The sequence below is a fragment of the Haliaeetus albicilla genome, chromosome 8 (genome assembly GCF_947461875.1).
Source record: "Haliaeetus albicilla chromosome 8, bHalAlb1.1, whole genome shotgun sequence".
Classification (NCBI taxonomy): Eukaryota; Metazoa; Chordata; class Aves; order Accipitriformes; family Accipitridae; genus Haliaeetus; species Haliaeetus albicilla.
The window spans coordinates 27,778,427-27,798,404 of NC_091490.1; the positions used below are offsets into that span (position 1 = coordinate 27,778,427).

Consider the following 19,978-nt stretch of genomic DNA (forward strand, 5'->3'; position numbering starts at 1 on the left):
CGGGGCGGGCGGGGCGGCGCGGAGGAGGGCGGGGCCGGGCGGCGCGGAGGAGGGCGGGGCGGCGCGGAGGAGGGCGGGGCGGCGCGGAGGAGGGCGGGGCGGCGCGGAGGAGGGCGGGGCGGCGCGGAGGAGGGCGGGGCGGCGCGGCGCAGAGCCCCCCGCGCTGGTGCCCTCCAGCAGGAAGCGAGCTCCAGCCCCTCAGCCCCGCGCCCGGCCTGCCAGTCAGACACTGGGGGACGGCAAGGTAAACGGGTTTCTCCACAAGCTTTGTATCACACGCGATTACGTTGATTCAAGATAAAATTACAGTCTGGAATATATTTGTTCTGGAGGTTTGAGAACGGAAATCTCTCTGCATATACACTCCTTTGAGTATTTGAGCACCACCTTGCTGTTATCCTACTTCACTGCTTTGAAAACGTACATAGCTGGCCTCTTATGCACTATTTTAATAGCTCGGTTCTGTACTTGTAACTCAACGTACGTGTTAGGACATATTGCCTGTTTCCTCTCTTATATACCTTTTTATGTGCAATAAACTGAGTAACAAAGCTTTGTAAAGTGGCTCCATCCAGATACATACTAAAAATGGAGGAGGGCAAGGAAGGGTTCTGCATCCTTCAAGGCTACAGTGGATTAACTAGTATTTTCTACTTTAATGTTGCTACATTGCAACAGTGGCTTTGCCATACAAAGTAACAAATGGAGTTTGTCATTATCACCATAATGTTTCTTCGGAACAGTCAAAACCCCAACCAGAGTAAATATTGGTCGTATATAACATAAAAGGATCTCATGCCAGAAGCTGCTTGCTAGCTGGAGTAAAAGACTCCAGTAGGAGTCACAGGACTCAAGCATTTGTCCTACACTAGGAACAGCAGCAAAGCTACTCAGGGAAACCAACGTATTTACAATAGCAAATATGTTCTCTTCAGTCTTGTATCAAGTAGGAAGATACGTTGAAGAAAAAGCTGAAAGCAGTTGGAAATGTCCTAGAAAATTCTCAAGGAAAAACAATTCTCTGTTTGACATTAGGTCCCCTCTTAAGCTGTCAACTTCCAAAGATGTGAAGGGATAACAAAGATGCAAACTATGTAACATGTGAAACGTCTTAGTGAATTTTCCAAGTTACTACCATCATAAGGATAATTTAGCTAGAAACCATTCATTTCTGAATGCACGTTAACTTCACTCTGTAGATAACATTATTTTTACCTTCTCAAAACCAAAATTTCTTTTCACTACCATATAGTGAAGTCCCTAAAATTCAATGTTTTTGAGGAAAAAAACACTCAAAAGATTGGAAGTGAAGATGAGCCTCATATAACAAACTCACATTAAGGACACTGGAGAAATGTGCATGCTCTTTTAATATCCATCTCTTTAGAATTAAAAGCATATTAGAATGACTTTCTGAATATGGCTTTCAAAGAAAATTTTGACAAGGCACACAACTCGCATATATAGAAAATGAATCTAATTTGGCTTCTATTATCACAAGATCTTTCCTGTATCAAGGAGTCAATTTATACAAGAGCACTATAGTAAAATTCATGATTGTTAGATTACCTGAGTCAGCCTCACTTTGAAAATTATAGTGATATGAGCATATTCAAAAGTTTAATTAAATAAGAAATGTTGCTGTGTCTGTATGTCATTAGCTAATGAAGAAAAATTGTGAAATAAGCCTGCATTCACTGCTTATGTGCAACCTCGGAAGCTGGCCCTAGTGATTTGTTAAAAAAAATAAGAGGTTATTTGATCTGAAATATCAGATCAAACAAAACAAACATTCTGAGGGGGAAAAAAAAAAAACCAAAAAACAAACAACAAACCAAAAACCAACCAGCAGAAATGGGTACACAAAAGAAACAGTTGATTTAAGTGAATGAAAGCTTTGCCTTCTGAATTTTAAAGTTCTCTCAACTGGCTGCATAAGTTTCCTTGATAAATTAGCAGTACAGGATGGTGGGGAGCGTGTTTTATTTGTTCTTTAATAATATAAACCCACCAAGAACACAGCTTAGCTTTATTCATAACGGAATGGCCACAGAACACTAAAAAAAAAAAAATCATTCTTCTTTTAAGCCACTTTTTTTACCCTCTTCTAAGCATCATAAACCCTTCAGAAGTTCTCATAAAACTTCCTCTCACAGTGTATTTTTCCTAGCCTACCACTCCAAATACAGATAAAGGAAGAACTACACAGTCCACATGGGAATGCAGCAAACAAGCTAAGAATTCCAGTAAAAGCATTTTAAAGTAATCTGCTAAGCCAGTTCATACTGAAAAAACAGCAAAGATACACTTATTTTGGTCCAGCAATCAATACTAGTGAGTTAGGCTGTTTTCAGCTGGAATGATAACAAAACAAAAGTCTTTACACCAGCCTGTTACCACACCATCAACTACGAATTAATATTTTATGGAATAATTTTCTCCTTAAATCCATTCGACTTTTTGCCAAGTAAACATCATTGTAATGTTTCCCACATAGTTTTAGAAAGTTACACTAATCTTCTTTGTATGTAACAAATCTTACTATGTGACCTCCACAGCATTGATTTTTATTAAACACAGATCAACAGGGCAAGGACCACACCTACACTGGTTTAACACTGTTTTAACAACTTTAGTCTCACTAGTGATATTTTAAGATGTGGATGAACAATGAAAGTTAATTACCGAGGAAAAAACAGTGCCTAATTTCACAGGACAAATTCATGCCAGTGCACTGTGCACTATTCCTCCTGCTTAGTCTCCAAGACAAGCAGACTTACACTAAAATGAGATTACCCTTAGATTTTCTTATCTTTTTACCCTGAAACACTAACAGCTAAACATCACACTCTAGAAGGTGCGTATGAATATATACTCTGAATCATCTAGAACATGCTGCAGTTACAATTGGACTGTTCACCTTTTCAAAAAAAAAAAAAAAAAAGGCGTCTTCCTCCTCCATCCCACTCCTAAACCCCACAACAAAACAGTCAAAATGAAGAGAAAAAGGCAAAATGAAGAGAAAGGAAATAATTTATTAGGAGATTTCACAAGCAAGCTAACATACATTTATCATATAAGTCTTGTGACAGTTTAAAGATATCTGGAATCTTTAAGATGAGAAAATTTATGCTCTGCCTTAAATACTTTAGAAATGCTACTACGCACAGTTCAAGAGTCCCGATGATTACACTGCTTCTTTCCCCAGCTTGATAATACTTGAAAGAGATGGAACACAAAAGGGACCTGGAACATCACAAAGGCATGTTAAAAGTAAGAACAACCAGAAAATAGTAGTGTTATGCTTTCTTTTGACAACTAAATTGAAAGATGTTTAGCATTTAGAAAAGTGCTGAATGTCTGAAAAAAAAAATCTGACGTAATAGATACAGGCTATATTAATTTTATATTACAGTAAGTTAAACAATAATGTAATATGAAACCCAGAAGAAAAATATAAGTCACTGGCAACAACACTACCTCAGTGCAGAGAATCTAAAGAAAAAAAAACAAACAAAAAAACAAACAACAAAACCAACAAAAAGGTAGCAGTGATTAATAGTTCAATTCCAAATACTTCATCACGAGATACTGTTAGATTTTCTTCACTACTCAAAAAAAGAAAAAGTAAGGAATGTACAAAGTAAGTCAGCTACAGATTGTTTCTCATATATCAGGACAACAGTAATCATCAAATGATCTACAATACTGGTTAACCATTTAATATTATTAAGAATTGCTCTGCAACATATTGTAACCAATGTATTGTTATTACTATATTTATTTAAAGAAAAACAAGACATCCTCAGTGTGAGCTCAGCACAGCTCCACATACATCTGTGGAACACTTCTAGCTCATACAAACTAAGGAATTGGACCACAAATTAGCAAGTTATATGAACTTTGAGGAAGAAGGTATAGGCCACCTTTTAAGACTAGGAACCTTCACTGTGTCTATTCACACACCACAGACAACTCATTGATTTTTTTTTTTTTCCCCACCCCCTAAAAAAGTGCCCTTTGCTTTTAAAATTACCAGATCAGTTAATCCCCACACCTACTCTATACAAAAACTTAAATGTAGTTGAGTGCTATGGGAAACATTGCACAAAAAAAGGATACAACAAGAAAGGATACACTCTGCATGACAGTATTACTGCAGTATTTACGCAGGAATGTTTCTAAAGAAGAACAGCAGAATGTGGTTTAATTTTACTTGATTCTCAGTATTGCATACATATAACTTATGCTACCTATCAAAAGCAAATATGCCTCTGATAAAATACAGTTTTGACCCCTTATGAGATTTAATGAGGGCTGATGAGTCCACCAACACTAAACTCCATATTCAAAAGTAAAGACATTTTTTGATAACTTGAACTACTAGGACGACACCAGATTTTTCTCTCTCATTAATTATCCTTCAAGTCTTTGCCATTTTACAGACTCACTTTCTCCATCAGGTCCAAAACCCAATCATGTTTCCATTCAATGCAGGCTTTCAAGTCACTTCTTCCCTATGAAGAAGCTGGAGACCTCTCAACATCAGTTTCTTCTACATAACCTTTCTCCCAAAAAGTTGCATTTTAGCTATAGAAAAAATAGTCACCCCAAACACTAACTGAAATTTTTGCAAGTCGATCAAGAAAAAAGACATTTCAGCCAGCAAGGAGTTACATTGTATTTTTATAAACCATATGTATTATTTTCTCTACAAGGATAAAACCTTTGCAGAGAAAATACTAAAAAATAATAAAAATATTTGCAATAACATTCATGAATTTAACACAGCTTCTTCCTGTTTAAAAATAATCAAAAGTTTAACTTAAGTCAATTTAGTTGTTAAAAAAAACAAACGAACAACAACACTGAGACACAGGATACAGATCAAATTTGAAGTCCCTCAAATGTTTGCATAACCTTGTTTGTATGCATATTTATGTTTCAAACAAGATTCTAACACTCTTCTTTCTTACACACTCAGATTTCTATCATGGAATTTGCATCATAAATCAGCATCCATGCGAATATTCCAGCAGGAACAGGAAAACACAGTCATGCAGAAATAGGGTTCAGTTTCATCATTAGTTGGGGAAGTGAAACAAATATTTTTAATTAAACCTCAGGGACCCCTAGAAATCTGTATTAGTCTCTGGCACATTCTGCGATTATTACATATAAATGCTCAAGGTAAGGAAGACGTTCTGCCCATGATACATTAAACCAATGACACCAAGGTAATTCATGTAAGACTTTCAGGTGCACAAACAGGTCTTGCATAAGTACATATTTGCTCACTCTAAAAAAAGCTTCTGAGTTGACCATCAACATAATTAATAACCAGATAAGGACTTCATTATTTTCTTTATGTAATTCAAGTATTATTTAGCATGTTTAGTGAAGTCAGAATTAGATTTACTGTACCAAATTAGTTGAAAAGACATGGAATTCCTAAAAGAATAAAAGTGTTCAGACTTCCTTTATAAGGCTTTCCCATAGCTAAAATACCTCAGGGTTCTTTTTTGCATTTAAAGAAACCTTAGTAATTTTCTCCTTAGACACTGGATAAAATATAAGGTTTTTTTCTAACAAGGAAGGAGTAATAAACAAGACTGAAACATTCCCATAAACCCTTATTCCTAATAGAATACTTCAGCCAAGGCTCATTTGTCTCTTTTCAATGACTAATATTGAAGAATGCCTGTAAAAAAAGTAATCTTTAATTTGATAAAATAAAACACAGATTTTGCAAACCACAAATCAATAACTCAAAATAGGAAGTGGTAAGACCAAATAGCATCTCAGAAATGAGGGAAACAAGCTCAAATATAATCTGATGGAAAAAAATCCTTAGACAACTGACAGAACAATAAACCTACAATTGAAGTAACTGTTATAAATAGAAATACTACCCTCACAATAACCATACTGCAGGGTCTCCAAACAATTTTTAAAAATCAAAACCAGCTGTTCACATCCTTTATTTCAAACTTCAGGGTTTTTTCCAAAGTAACAATGATCAAAACATCCAGATTAAAAACACATCATGGATTAATCAGAATGTTTCAGAAGTATTCAGCCTAAGCTTTGAGTTCATTTGGTCTTAGGTGGAGGCATAACCAAAGTGATGCCCAACCGTGATCTGCAATTAAGCTAAATGCCCTTTAAATTTGAGCTAGCTGATCTATCAGAGGGTGCAGACTGAGAAATAAATGCTTCTAATTCTTGCACCAATTACTTCACATGCTAATTTGAGACAGTTCACTACTCAAATATTTTTAGGCCATGAAACCCCTCACAGTTAAATTAGAGCTGATTTTGCTTCAGTTACTCTCATATAAAACAAAAAGTTAGAGTAAGCAGTAGTGAAGTAAAGCTATGTGACAGGAGATAAAGTTAAACAGTGATTACTTTCTGCTAGAAGTTACTTTCCTATCAAGTTTAGACAACAATGCCAAAAATCAGGACCTATGCATTCCACGACAAAGGAAGCCTTGATCAATGCAACGTTAAGTAGCACTTCCTGACACAATATTCTTTCCTAAATCAGACAAGTTTCAAGAATGCTGCAACAGCACTAAGATCTCATTTTTCAAAGTTAGCAAAGCCAAAGGTCCTTTACGAGCTAGAAGTGAGTTTATTGCTGGGAACAGTTCTTCAGAATCACTTTACAATGGCAAGGATAGAAGGGAAGGAGGACAGAGGTAACTCTTTTCAAAGCCAAAACCCCAGAAGATTACTAAAAAGTAAATGGCCCAATTCTACAGAATTATTCTCCTTAGCTCACCAGATTAAGGATTAGAGAAACTGACAACTACCCTAGGATATCAGGATTAGGGAAATGGCAGTCTCCAAGTTTCTAAACAGGGGAAGAAGCAACATTTTAAACTTATACCAAGTGTGTACCTTGCATTCTGGTTTTCTGATATAAGTGCACATTTAAGAAAAGAAAATTGTATGGAACATTTCCTCTCCACCATCAGTATGCCTAAAGAAGCCATTAAAAAGATAATAAATCAAAACAAACAAGAAACCCCCAACAAACCAAAGGAACAAAGAACCCCAGCCTATTTCGTTATTTTTATTTTTAGGCAGACAATCCATACCTTGTGCAGTGTTTTACTTTTTTCTCTTCCCTTCATTGGCATCCTGTTTTGGTCTAGCTGAACGAGCAAATTGCTGAGATTCTGTTAAGGACTACAAGTGTCAATGACAAACAGAAGCCAATCAAGAAGCAAAAAAGAAGTATTATTTCAGCAAAAGGTAGTTTAGAAAGTGACCTTTATCTGTGAATCAATTTTACCACAGTATTAAATATTATAACAATAGCGTCTATTAGTCAAAGATTAGGATCTCTGATTTGCAGTACAAAAAATTTTAAGGGAGCCTGTCCAAGAGTTTACAAAACTAAATAAATAAGGAGGATTAACCGGGAATGGTTTAGGTACAGAGTAACTACAGCAGGATAAATACTTGACATTTATAATCCTACATTGCAGCATGTTAATTTCATAACTTTGATGTCTCAGTAGGTATTTGCAAGGAAAAAAAGCTAAAAGGAACAGAGGTTGGGGGGAACAAGAGTACAAAGAAAAGAAAAGAAAATAAACTGTGAAACCTCTAAGTGAAAAATAAGAAAGGACTTATAGACAAAACACAGGGCAATGCAATCAAAAAGTGTAGAAATCCCAACATGTTACACAGACCCAAGAAGTAACTGACAGCTCCAGCTAGAGAAGCAGTCTAAACAGAGATCACTGACCCTGACAGGAACATTTCTTTATGTTCTTAATTCTGTAAACACAGGCTTGACCAAAAAGCCTACTTAACTTAAATACAATGGTCATACAAGTTAAATTATCTTTTGTATTGTGCTTGCAGTATTAAAGAGCTAAAATCAGAGAAGACAATTTTACTGTCTTAAATAAAACACATTTACCTCCATGTTTCCGAAGAGGTGCCCCTGTTTATTTTTCAGTTATCATAAAATTAACAATAGTGCCCTATGCTATGCTGCCTGGTTTTCTTAAGATATTTCCTCTTTCCATAGATTTCTAATAAGTAGAACACTATAACAGCAAAACTAGTGATTAACTGACAGAATACGAAGAATATAATGTAAACGTTTGAAGAAAAAGATACAACCACCATGGGTTTTTCAAATAAGACATATCCATTTGCTTCTTTTAAAGCTTTAGCAGCTGCTTTTTCATTAGGAAGTCCAATGAAAGCCTGTCCCTTCATACGGCCTTCTTTCATCAAACGTATATCAAACCTAGAGGCAAAATTGAGAACTGGGAATTACTCATGTTTAACCACACTTATTTCACAGTACAAATAATTCTCGTGCTTCAAGTCAGAGAGATAGCAGAAACAGGAGTAGAGCCAACAAGTAGGAATTATGTCACTGGAGACCATTTTGCCTGGGGGAACTGTCTAGTAAAAAGTGACACTACACTGCAGGATGGCAAATTGGTGTGCAATTGTAGTAAACATGATATATGCAAAATGATCAGATACACACAATCATCTACACTGTTCATTCTATGTCGCTCAGCCAATAAACAGTAAATTTGGCAAGGAAAATATAAGGGCAAAAGAGCAGAGTCTTCAGACACTGTTCAAAAAATAATTCTATTTCTGTACTTGTGATAAATGAAGATTTTCAGACAAAATGCATTTTTTCTTTATGCAGAAGCATAAAGAGAAAAGATGGACTAGTTTTGAAATCGCCATTTTCACCAGCATTATAGAAGTTAACATAAAATGTTTAACTTTAACCAAGTACCAAATTAACTTACATATTTCGTTCCACTTCTGACTGGAAGTCAACGTATCTTCCAAAAATGAACTTGAGATCCTGAAATTAAAGTGTAGGTATAAGAGGAAAGCTGATAAAAAGCCCTTTTGATAAATACTTAATCTGCTTGTTTACCTACCTTTTCTTGAACTTGTTTAGCTAAATTCTTCACATATATCCTGCAATTTGGATCACCTGGCTCATAGTTTTTGAAAACAGAAAATTTTTCCATTTCTTGAACAAGACAGAAAAACAGACAGTATTTTAGCTCATTTACTTACTTTGTATTTTTGCTCAGTATAAAATAACTAAATTTAATATATGATGAACTAATAAAGGAAATATTTAAACTATTTGTTACAACAAAGCAAAGAGCTATTATTAGATAATTTATTCTCACAGTTATACCTTCTCTAGACAGTCTGTTTTTTTCTAAATCCTTTCTAGAAATAAATTCTGATGGTATTTCATCATCTTCCTCTTCAGTTTCCATTTTATCATTTGAGCTAGGAGCTGGGAAAATCCTTCCAAAGCCTGTATTATTGATTTCTTCTGTGGCTGCATAAAGGTCTGAAATTTCAGACACATTACATAAGTAGTGTTTATTCACAAGAGGATCAACAGTAAGCAAAAAAGTAACATTTCAGTAACATTTTAATATAGTAAACTTTGGAAAGTAATTTGAACACATCCTTAAAGAAATGTGTCTTAATCCCTAGTTGGACAAACACACCTGCTCTACATGGTCCTATAAAATCAACTGTGCTACAAATAACAGCCATGGCACATGCCAGTTAAGGTAAAACTAGCTTTGCTGTTCAAGCCTGTATCCATTTCAGTGGTCTAATTTTCATTCAAAGAAAGAAACTGCATATTACTGTAAAGCATCAAGACACACAGACTGACCACAACCCTGTAAGAAACCATCACACCTCATTGCTATTATCGCCCAGCATTTTTATAGCAGATAATCAGTGTATCACAGAGTAGGCAATCACTTGAATGCTGATCTCTAAGAGCTGGAAAAGGAAAATCTGAAGTTAGCCTTACATATTCAATTATGCTATATAATACTGAGAATGCATCTAGTTGCTAAAACCACCTTAACATTTAAGAGTGCAATTCACAATAAAGCCACAGATCACACAGGACAGAAAGAGACCTTTAAAATCCTCTTAATCCTTTACTGTACCAAAGCACAGAGTTCTGTGCTTTAACATGGGAAAAACAGCAAATGCAGACAAGACTCATGTTGATGTTCTTAAATACATCCTGATGTATACTACGTATGAAAGCTCCAATACAAAAGAAGAAAAGAACAGAATTCCCTGGCCTAAATTTCAGCAGCCTTCTACACACTGAAGTCACATGAATTTAATATTAAATACATTTGAAGTATGAATTTTCTTACCATTTTTTTCATCTTTTTCAGAGTTTATCTGAAGAACAGCTGGTATGTCAGTAGTAATATGGAACTCAATTTTTTTATGACCTACATGGTGTGGCTGCTCAAAGACATCTGAAGGTGACAGTGTAGGGTGCAAATTACTGTTTAAAAACAACAACATGTTAATTAAAGATTCAGACACTGATGAACGCATAGTCAAATAGAAGATTTCTTCCATACAGCTTTTATACTGTTTTTTACCATGAATACATGAGTTGTCCATTTCATAAATTTCACTCAGTACAGTTCAAATTGATTAAAACACTGCAAATATAGTAGGTATGGCTGGCAGTGAGAGCAAAAACAAGAATTACATACCACATTACAATATATACAGGCACTTATGAAAAACTTTATCAGTAACTTAAATACGAAAAATAAGCGGCCTTGCTGCTGCTCTCACATAGTGTATAAAATATACCAAATTTTCAAAAAAAATATAGCAAATCACTTGGAGAAAGAAGGCTATTAGTAAAAATGCATTCACAATTGAACATCACTATATAGAAATACTACACTGGTGTCTACTATGCCATAGGACTGCAGTTTCAAAAACCAAACATATTTTAAACCAAATCAGTTTTTATTCTTCCAGTATCATACTTTTTTTAATTTTAAATTTTTATTTTAAAAAGAATCCCAAACAATAAATCCAGATTGCTTCTGTCAGGGCTGTGATATGAAATTGCTTTTCTTTTTTATGCAAAAGGGATTATTATTAGTTTGATAGCAAGAGAAACACAGAGCTTGAACTGGGCAACACTTTACAGATTAAGGTTGTTGAGCAGACTTTAGTTCAAATTATACAAAAATTTGGACCATTAGAGCAAGAAAACCAAGCATGTAGATAAGGGAAGACCAACTCCACTACAGAATTTAAATACCAGTGAAGAATGGTTGTTTTAAAACAGCAACAATAAAGCAAGATGATACAGAAAACAATTTAGTAAAAGGATTTATCTTCTCAAAAAGCACAAAAACCACAGAAATAATACAAACCTGTGAGGAGTGCACATGGGAACATTCAGTAAGTCTTTAATTCTTTGCTTTTTTCTAACACCATGCCTCTTTGTGTTTATTGGTCTTTTAGGCTGAAGGGTTGCTAATTCCATCAACTTGGTCATTCTATTTTAAACAAAATTTTAAAAAGAACCAAAGCAGTTTACAGTTTATTAGAAAAATACTAATTTTGAAAACCCTTCCCCCCCTCCTTAAAGCCCTTGAAATACAACTTTTCAGAGTATGGTTATAAATCTAGCTACCTTAAGACCAAAACTACATGAAGAAACTATAACACATAGCAAATCAATATACACACAGCACTTAAGTGACTGATCAAAATTGTAATTAGTTCAATGATGCCCCTTCTTTCCCCAAGCATGCACCTGATCAGGACACTGAAGCTGTAGAAATGCTAAGAAGCCCCAGGCTGAACCTTTTTTGTTAATACTATTTCGAGTCAACAGGAGTGCCTTTTTCCAAATGCATGTACTTTTCTGAATATATACAGCATAGTGACTTTTTGGTTTACTTTTCAGTTCAAATAGCAAATTAAGAAAAAACGCTTCTTCATTTAGTATTAGTTTAAAGATTAAAAAAACAGCTGTGATGTAATTCAGTCCCAAAACTGCAAGAGAATCCTCAGCACACACAACCTCCCATTATTACTCCTAGCAATAGACACTGATGTACAAAGAACATTTCGGAAGTCAGAATACATGTATGATTCAGGCTGGGTAGTTTACTCAGTAAAGATGTGAAAAAATGAAGAATCCAGAAAACAAACTAATTATTGCTTCTGCAATAATATCTGCACTCTCTCTTCATTCTGTGTTTTTGTTTTGTTGGGTTTTTGTTTTTTGGACCTGGGAACAAATGATAATTTGCATACCATTTAGCCATTTTCCTTCTCTTACTGTGATTCAGAACTGCACTGTCCTGTTTTTAAGTCACTCTGGAGCTTCCTTAAGTATCTGGAAAGATTATCTACATATTGCAAACATTAACAGATTCCACCATTTGATGAACTAGAAGCTAGAAAAGTAAACCCACCACTTTAAGAGAGCCCAAAAGCTTGCTGTAAAATGCATACCTCTCTTTTTCCTCCTCATTATCACTTTCATATTCTGATTCATCTCCAGTAGATAGTTGCTCTTCCTCTTCAGGCAAAGGAGGCTCTTCAGGAGGCAGAGGTGGGACTGGGGGAGGTGGCACAGGCACTGGTAAATACTCTTCATACTAATTATGGGGGGAAAAGTTAAAAAAAGTAATGAAACTTTTCAAGAAAAAAAATTGCATATATTGTTTTCCTTTACATAATAAAAACAGTCAAAGCAATAAATTAGAAGATGACAAGATGCATTTTTTTTTAAAGTATGTTTATAGGGATCTAGATGCTATTTTGCTAAACTACATTACTAATGAAAACTTTCCACATGAAGAAAAAAAATTGCTGCTTTCTGAAGCATAACAGTGGATGTTTTCATTCTTTCAATCTGAGGAGATAAAAAACCAAAATAGCAACCATGGCCCTGTTTTTTTTTTACTTTGCACTCAGCTTTAAGGACCTTCCTGAGAAGAATATAGTCAAAACATATGGGAGGAGGCCTAAGCTCCCAAGCCACCTCAGTTTCTACACTGAACCTTCCAACACCTATCCAAGTTACATTTCTATTTTCTGTAAGGAGTGAGGATTTCATGAAAGGAATCAGTTTTTTCACTGAGACTGCAAAAAACACATATAAGGAATTCCCTACGTACAAAATCATCTCCAGCCCCGCTTTCAACAATCTTACTACACTTAACAGCTACTTTACGTATCATCAGTTCCGTAAGGCACTGATGTCTTCTGGCATTAGAAATACTCTGTGCCCTTTAGAAACTGCTCTAGGAATTTTGAGGACTGGCTTCTCACCCTACTACTTTTTTGCGTGACCATTAAATTCACAGTGCTTAACCTGGCCCAATACCAGGCAACAAATAAAATTCTTCCCAGAATATCAGTGTGAATTAATTTATTTGATTTATTTCATATTTTTGTTTACCAGCTAGCTTCCCTGTTATTAGAAGCAGGTGTTCTGTTAGGGAAAACACAAAGTGTAGTGGAGCACAACTTCACTATATCCAAATACTGTAGCTATCACTGTTAATGCAAGTCCTCACTTGCTCTGTCTTCCACTGGCTGTCAGTTAAACTATCACAGCAACAGAGAACTGAGACCACAGAGCTATTTCCCTTCAGAAACAGCTCCCCCGAAGCCTCTTCCAGTTTTCCTCAACCCTGCCTCTTTCAAAAAACATCCTGGAGACAGGGCAAGTTAAATCCAAAAGCACTGTATAATCTCATTAACAACCTGAACCTAATCGGAACTCCAAAAAAACACATGGATCAAAGAACGCATCTTTGTAAGGCAATGGGTTAATGGTGTTCTTTATTTCCTGTATGTGTAACATGATGCTATAACCTCCCTTTTTTTTTTTATATTCAACAGTTTGAAATATTCCAGTGCTACTGTCATATACATACATTTCTTTGCTCTAAGCGTAGTTAAAAGGATTTCTTTAGAAGACTAACATGCCCATCTTTACCCAATGAAATGCAGCAGTATTTGCTATCCTCTAGAGACTTATCCAACTTTTAGAAGTTTGAACTTTGACCTCCTACCATGCTGCTAACATTCTAACTTGTGAATCTGTTTTACAGTACTTAAAACATATTTTAAAAGTTACCATGGGAGGGCGAGCAGTAATTGGCCCAAAAGGTGGAGGAAGATTCATTTTATTCATAAGATGAAGTACCTGAAATGATTCAAGATACGTAAAATTTCATTTAAACAAATGACAACAGTTCCTTGCTAGGTATCATAGCCGATAACTTCTGGCAGGTGTAAATCAGCATAGTTTTAATGAAGACACAACTACATTGGTTATTGAACAATGTGAAAGCCTGCACTTGAGATCCAACACTAATGGTAAATGAGCAACACCCTAAAAAGGCGAATCAAAAAAGTAAATCATCTTCTCAGAATGAAATTCCAAGTACTCAAGTAACATCTAATTAGGAAGATCATATTCAGTTAAGTCTGCAGTGCCAATGAAGTAAGTTAACTTCTGGTCAATGAAATCTTATTATCTCAACATAGTAAAAAAATTAACACTAGGTAACACTATCACAGGAAAACTAAGTTAATATTTACTATGACAAAAATTATTTCTATGGATAATTAAAAGAGGAAAAAGGAGATGGTTTTATTTTTACACTTTCTTTTTTTGCTGTTTTTTTACTTACCTGGACATAAAATTTGGGCACGCTTGCCAAGGCATTTGCTATATTTGCTAGAATTGTACTTGAAGGCGGTGGATACAAATATTTGAGGCAAGAATTGATGGGAAAGGTGAGGCTGAGGAATAAAGATTAAAAACAAGATATCTTAGCACCATTGCCACATAACAACTGATAACAATTAATGATTACTAGAGATTTAACTATTCATTACATTTGAAGTATCACTGAAATATTATTATTTCCCCTAGAACAGGTTTGGGCCACTTACATTATGTCTTTAGCATCAGGGAGCAGTCCCCTAATGCATGAGAGACTTCCTGGGCTTGGGCACAATGAAAGTACCAACACATACAGAAAGCCTAAAGCACACAGAAACAATCAACATGCCCCAAACAAAAAGCACAGCATACCATGCTGTACAAACATCATAAACTCAAAGTTCTGGATTTATTAGCCCAGCAAAAAGTTTATTCTTCATGTATGCAAAAATGCAAATGGTGGGGGGGAAAGAACAAGAAACCTCTGGAAAAACAAAAGCCAACAGTATTCTGCTGTTGGGACAACATACACTGGGATAACCTACTCAGTCCTCAAACTCTTCCTGAGAAAGCAATGGATAGTGCTAGAAGGCCATTATGCAATCCACAACTTCACAGCTCAAAGCACCAGTCACTACTCAACCCTGAGGGTTTTAAACTCGAAGAACTAAAATTTCATCTTTATGACAATTCCTACAGCTATGCACGTAGTCCAGTAGCATACTATAAATAAAACAAGAGAGAATGGAGCATACTGCATTCTCTCTTGTTCAACAGTGCATAACACTTATTTAAAAATAAACTGTAACAAAATAAAATAATTAAGACAAAAAACAACACTAACCCATGGTTGGGTGCAATTCCATTCTCTATTTTAACACAGCCTGGTTCGTTCTTCTCTTCTTCTTTCACTGGTTCTTCTGAACTGAAAATTAATTTAGTATTAATTAAAACCAGGCAAAATTTAAGTGTCTTACATAATATATGAAATATGTTTAATCTCATCTATTAAAAAAAATATAAGAAATAGATTAGTATACTATTTTTAACATCTTTCATGAATGTCATTACTACAGCCCGTATTAATTCTTAGGAATTAATACATGTGATAATTATAGTAGCCAGACTTCTAAAATAAATATTTATGCAGATTTCAGTCTCCCTATATTCAAACACTTCTGACTTAAATCTACTCACAGGAAAAGAACTAAAATTACTTCATGTTACTCTCTGTTCAGAGGCTGTATTAAATTACTGCTTTGTTCATATTTAGAGTGGAATAAATAACTTAAAACCACTACAGTTGACTTTAATTAAGCACTATCACATAGCTTCTATCACTTAGTTACATATTACACAGGTGAACTTGAGAGCCTAACTATGCACCTTATTTTTTTAATTAAGTGCTTGACAGACAATTGAAACTATCACAGTTCTTGGTCACACTAGCATTAGGATTCATTGATTTTTTTTTTAATTTTTATTTTTAAATATTACATATGCTTTAACTATTTGAAGATAGACTCAGACAGTTTTATGTTTGTTCTGCTCATGCTTCAAGCTAGATACATGCAAATCAGCTCCAGCTTAGAAGCCAGTGGCTACAATAGTATAGTCTTATACAGTTATGCTAGCAGGTGTCAATTCTGCCTGAACTCTTGATTAGATTAGAAAGAAACATCAGGAAAGCATTGCATGCACTGTTTAACAACAAAAGAAAACTATAATCCTGACAAAAAAAAAAAGTAGAAGAGTCTTTTTTAAACACAGGGAACCTGTGCAACACAGAGGTCAGCTTACACAGACTGGAGTCTTGCTCTGTAAATGAGAACAAACAGGACCATCTGCTGATTAAAGATTATTAAACTACAGGAATAAGGATGGGAATTATTTCATAATGATACTGAATGAAATACTAATAGGAGGAATGCAGTCACTTATCTATAGATCTCAACCTGCCTGTTAACACTTTTAAATGGTTACAATTTATCCTTTGACTTAACAGTACTATGAAAGTATCATGAATATGGAATTTCCTTTCCTTGACCACACAGATGTCAAATTATTATGCACATACCTTTTACACTTCTCTGAGACAGAAGGCTGGCTAAGTACCTGCACGCTATCTTGCTCCTTTGCAAATTCAACTACTAAGGTGTGACCTAAAAGTTTCAGCTGATGCAGTCTTGACAAAGCCTTCAAATAATTATAACAGAGAAAAGAAAGAAAGGGAAGAGGAAAAACATCAGAATTATTTCTAAGCATAACTGCTTTTTCTTTGGTTGGTAAACTAGCCACAGTTTGCATAGGATGCAGTCCCAACTGCTTTAGGCTAAGTCTGTGCAACTACAGACACAGGTAATTCTGCACCATTCCTGCCTTCACAGCCCTGCTTTTAGCAGCCTCCTTCCTGCTAGCAGGAAGGAAAAAGATAAGGTTGCACAGCTAGAACCATTGCAGAGACTTAGGTCATCTGAACACATTAGCAAGCCTGCAGCTTTAACAATGACACTTATTACACAGCCTAGTAAATCTCTGTGATTTCAAGTAACCAACCTCTTGCTCATGAACTACAAACACGCTGAAGTCCACTAGTAATAGCTGAGAATTTTAAAATCAAGATTCTTAACAGTGACACTAGGAAGCTCCATCATTCTGAAATTCCAGATCCTGCTAACAATTGACATGAAGCAACCTAAATGCACCACTGTTCACCCCACACAGTCTTTGTAACTTTTTGAGCAGTACTTTACAGCATGGCCTAAAAAAATTAAAAGCAACACCAGAAAAACAAGGGCATAAGAGGGAAATTCAGGACACAGGCTTTTTACCAGATTCACATTTAAAAAGCATTATTAGCTTTACCTTTTTGGCATGCATGTCCCCCATTAACATGGTAGTTTTCTTTTCCTTATCAAAGTTGGGCATTCAAGGCAGTCTTGAATTGTGTACATCACTATGTTTGAATTTTATGGCAAATACGCAATTATGCAGGAGACAAATAAATTATGTTTGGTTTATAGTTTACATATAAATGCACACACACCCTAGACAAGGCCCTGCTCAGTCTCAACTCATTTAAGTGTGCCATGGTCTAAGTGACAGGTTGGATCAGACGACTTCCACAAGCTCCTTCCAACCCACCCTTCTTATGACTCTACAGAAGCGTTTGTTTCACCAAATCCCTCAAGCACCTCCTGAAACAGAACTCTAATATTACGCTGCTCTGCTTTTTTTTTTCCTGACACAGAGTACTAGATGATGGTAAAACATTTCATAGCACAACTAGCAATTCAGAAAAGTGCTTTGCTAAAGCATTCAATAACAAACTCAATACAAACCTTCACAGCTGCATTTTCACTGGGAAAGGTAGCAAAAGCAGTATGTTTCTAGAAAACAAACAAAAAAAATTGTCATACTGAATTCAAACTGAAAAGGTAAGAAATTGCATGTAAAACATATACCTTCAAGTAATTTGTAAGTTCAAGTTTACATATTTGAAAGCTTCTAGGTAGTGGTTATCTAACTCCCACATGGGGCAAAGGTGAAGGACTACAGAATGTTTCTCTTAAGAATTTAGGACAAGCACCTCCTGCAGTCAAAAATTAAGATAGGAACTGAGCAGTTTGGGGAATACAGGAAAACTGTATTATTATTTTTTTTTTCTAGTGAGCAAAAACCAACCTAAACTGTGAGAAAGTACATATTGATAAAGAAGTTTAATCCTCTTTTCAAAAAAGGAAATTTATTTCAGCACCTCTCAGCAGAGCATTTTCATCAAAGCAACTCCTAAAAGTAATACTTTTCCTGCTACGAAAGTCATAACTATCGTTGTGCTCCGGAAGTCCGGATGGTTTCTAACTAGCGTTTTCCCTTACTTTTTTAAGTTTAAAAAAATCCTTAAGCTTTCCAAATTAGATCAAATCCTCACAGAATACATAGTTAACCTTGAACTTAAATTTGTTGTAAGAAACTTTATTGCTTCTTCTTGCCACTACCTGATTCGGTATTAAAACCCCAAAACATTAATACTGTTATAAGAGCTGCTATCAGGAAAATCACTGTAACAAAGTCAGTATTCTAAATATCCTATAAAAGAAAGCATGACCCTGACACAAGATGCGGACATCATTTATCTGCAGTTCTGCAGGAATACAAGGTTCTTTCCAAACAGCATTCGCCACCAGGCAGACACTCCTATGTTTTTGTAATTTGGGAAAAGAAAAAAAACAAAAAAAAGAAGATGATTTCAAGAGACAGACCTGTGAAACCGCATCCCTACACCTACCAACAGACCCTTCTGCGCTGCTTTTCCACAGCCTTACTCCTAACAACAAGCGAGGCCAAAGCCGCGGCCAAGGGCACAGGACTTGCAGCCGGCGGGGAGCCGGCCCCCCCGGGTCAGACGCTCTCCCAACCGCTCCGCCCTGCCCGGCCCAGCGGTGCTCTCCCGGCGCGCAGGGCCACCGCGCCGCAGCCCGCCCCGGCCCGGCCCGGCCCAAGCGGGGGGCAGGAAGAGCCCCGGCCCCGCAAACGCGCTCCCCCCCTCCCTGAGGCGCGGCAAACGGCCCGGGGCGGGGGCCGGCCTCTCCTCCCGTCCCCGCCGCCCGGAGCCGCACCAGGCCCCGGCCCTCACCAGCCGCCCGTGGTCCGACAGGACGCGCACAGACACCGCCCCGAAGTGCTTCAGCAGATCCTCCTTCTCCGCCGCCGTCAGCTCGGCGGGCAGGTGCCGCACCAAGAGCGTCCGGCCCCGCCGCCGCGCCACGCCGGGGTGAGGCGGGACGCCGGGGTGAGGCGGGCCGGCACCCAGCCCCACGGCGGCCGCCCGCGCCTCCTCGCAGCCCGGCGCCGCCATCGCAGCGCGCAGAGCCGGCGCGACAGCCGCACGCACCCGGAAGCAAGGGGACAAATCTCGCGAGAGCGGAGGCCGGGGCCCGGGCCTCAAGTCTCGCGAGAGTGGCGGCGCCGCGGGATGGGTTGTCGCTAGCGGGGAGGGCGGGAAGCGCCCGCCGAGGCCGTCCTTGGGCGCGGTGGGCTCTGCGGGTTCGGGACCTGCCGCGCCGCCCCGCGCCGTGCTGCGGATCCGCTGGCAGCCGTGGGGCGCAAAGGGGCGGCGCGGTGAGCTGCTGCTACTGCGGGCTCGGCTGTTCCTCCGTGTGCCGGCGGGCGGCCGGAGCCGCGACCTGAGCCAGCCGCCGGGGTCTGGCCGCCCCGTCCGTCTCGCTGGTGCCGGGGTTGCCGTAAGCGCTGGGGTGGGCTGTCCGTGAGGCGTTCTTCAGGGCCGCGTCTCTGCCAGGTGGTGCCTTAGACAGACGGTACACAAAATCTGCCGTAGTCGAATCTGAAGTCACGCTCCGGAGGGAGAGATGACCCTTCCCTTCTTCCCCTCCCTTAACAGTTCGGAGG

At 37.6% G+C, this 19,978-nt stretch overlaps 1 protein-coding gene across 2 annotated transcripts; it reads right to left on the reverse strand.

Moving 5' to 3' along the window:
- Positions 1 to 3,015: 3,015 nt before the first annotated feature.
- RNPC3 (RNA binding region (RNP1, RRM) containing 3) lies at positions 3,016 to 19,479 on the reverse strand. Of its 2 annotated transcripts, none has more exons than XM_069789474.1 (15): positions 19,206 to 19,479; positions 17,911 to 17,958; positions 16,647 to 16,765; positions 15,414 to 15,494; positions 14,535 to 14,646; positions 13,976 to 14,044; positions 12,340 to 12,485; positions 11,247 to 11,372; positions 10,212 to 10,348; positions 9,209 to 9,370; positions 8,940 to 9,034; positions 8,802 to 8,860; positions 8,143 to 8,275; positions 7,107 to 7,179; positions 3,016 to 3,246 (listed from the first exon to the last, which is right to left on the reverse strand). In XM_069789474.1, exons 1-14 carry the CDS (start codon positions 19,425 to 19,427, stop codon positions 7,120 to 7,122), a joined length of 1,569 nt encoding a protein of 522 aa, XP_069645575.1. In that variant the 5' UTR covers positions 19,428 to 19,479; the 3' UTR covers positions 3,016 to 3,246; positions 7,107 to 7,119. The 2 variants fall into 2 exon arrangements, with proteins under 2 accessions (XP_069645575.1, XP_069645576.1); XM_069789475.1 differs by having other exon boundaries at positions 3,016 to 4,181.
- Positions 19,480 to 19,978: the final 499 nt, after the last annotated feature.

What these genes read in the sequence shown, in the direction of transcription:
- RNPC3 (XM_069789474.1), bottom strand. Translation starts at nt 19,427, where the DNA reads ATGGCGGCGCCGGGCTGCGAGGAGGCGCGGGCGGCCGCCGTGGGGCTG. An exon ending in GTCTCAGAGAAGTGTAAAAG is followed by an intron (nt 15,495 to 16,646) that starts GTATGTGCATAA and finishes ATTAATTTTCAG; the next exon opens with TTCAGAAGAACCAGTGAAAG. An exon ending in CTAAACAAGTTCAAGAAAAG is followed by an intron (nt 8,861 to 8,939) that starts GTAGGTAAACAA and finishes CTTTAATTTCAG; the next exon opens with GATCTCAAGTTCATTTTTGG.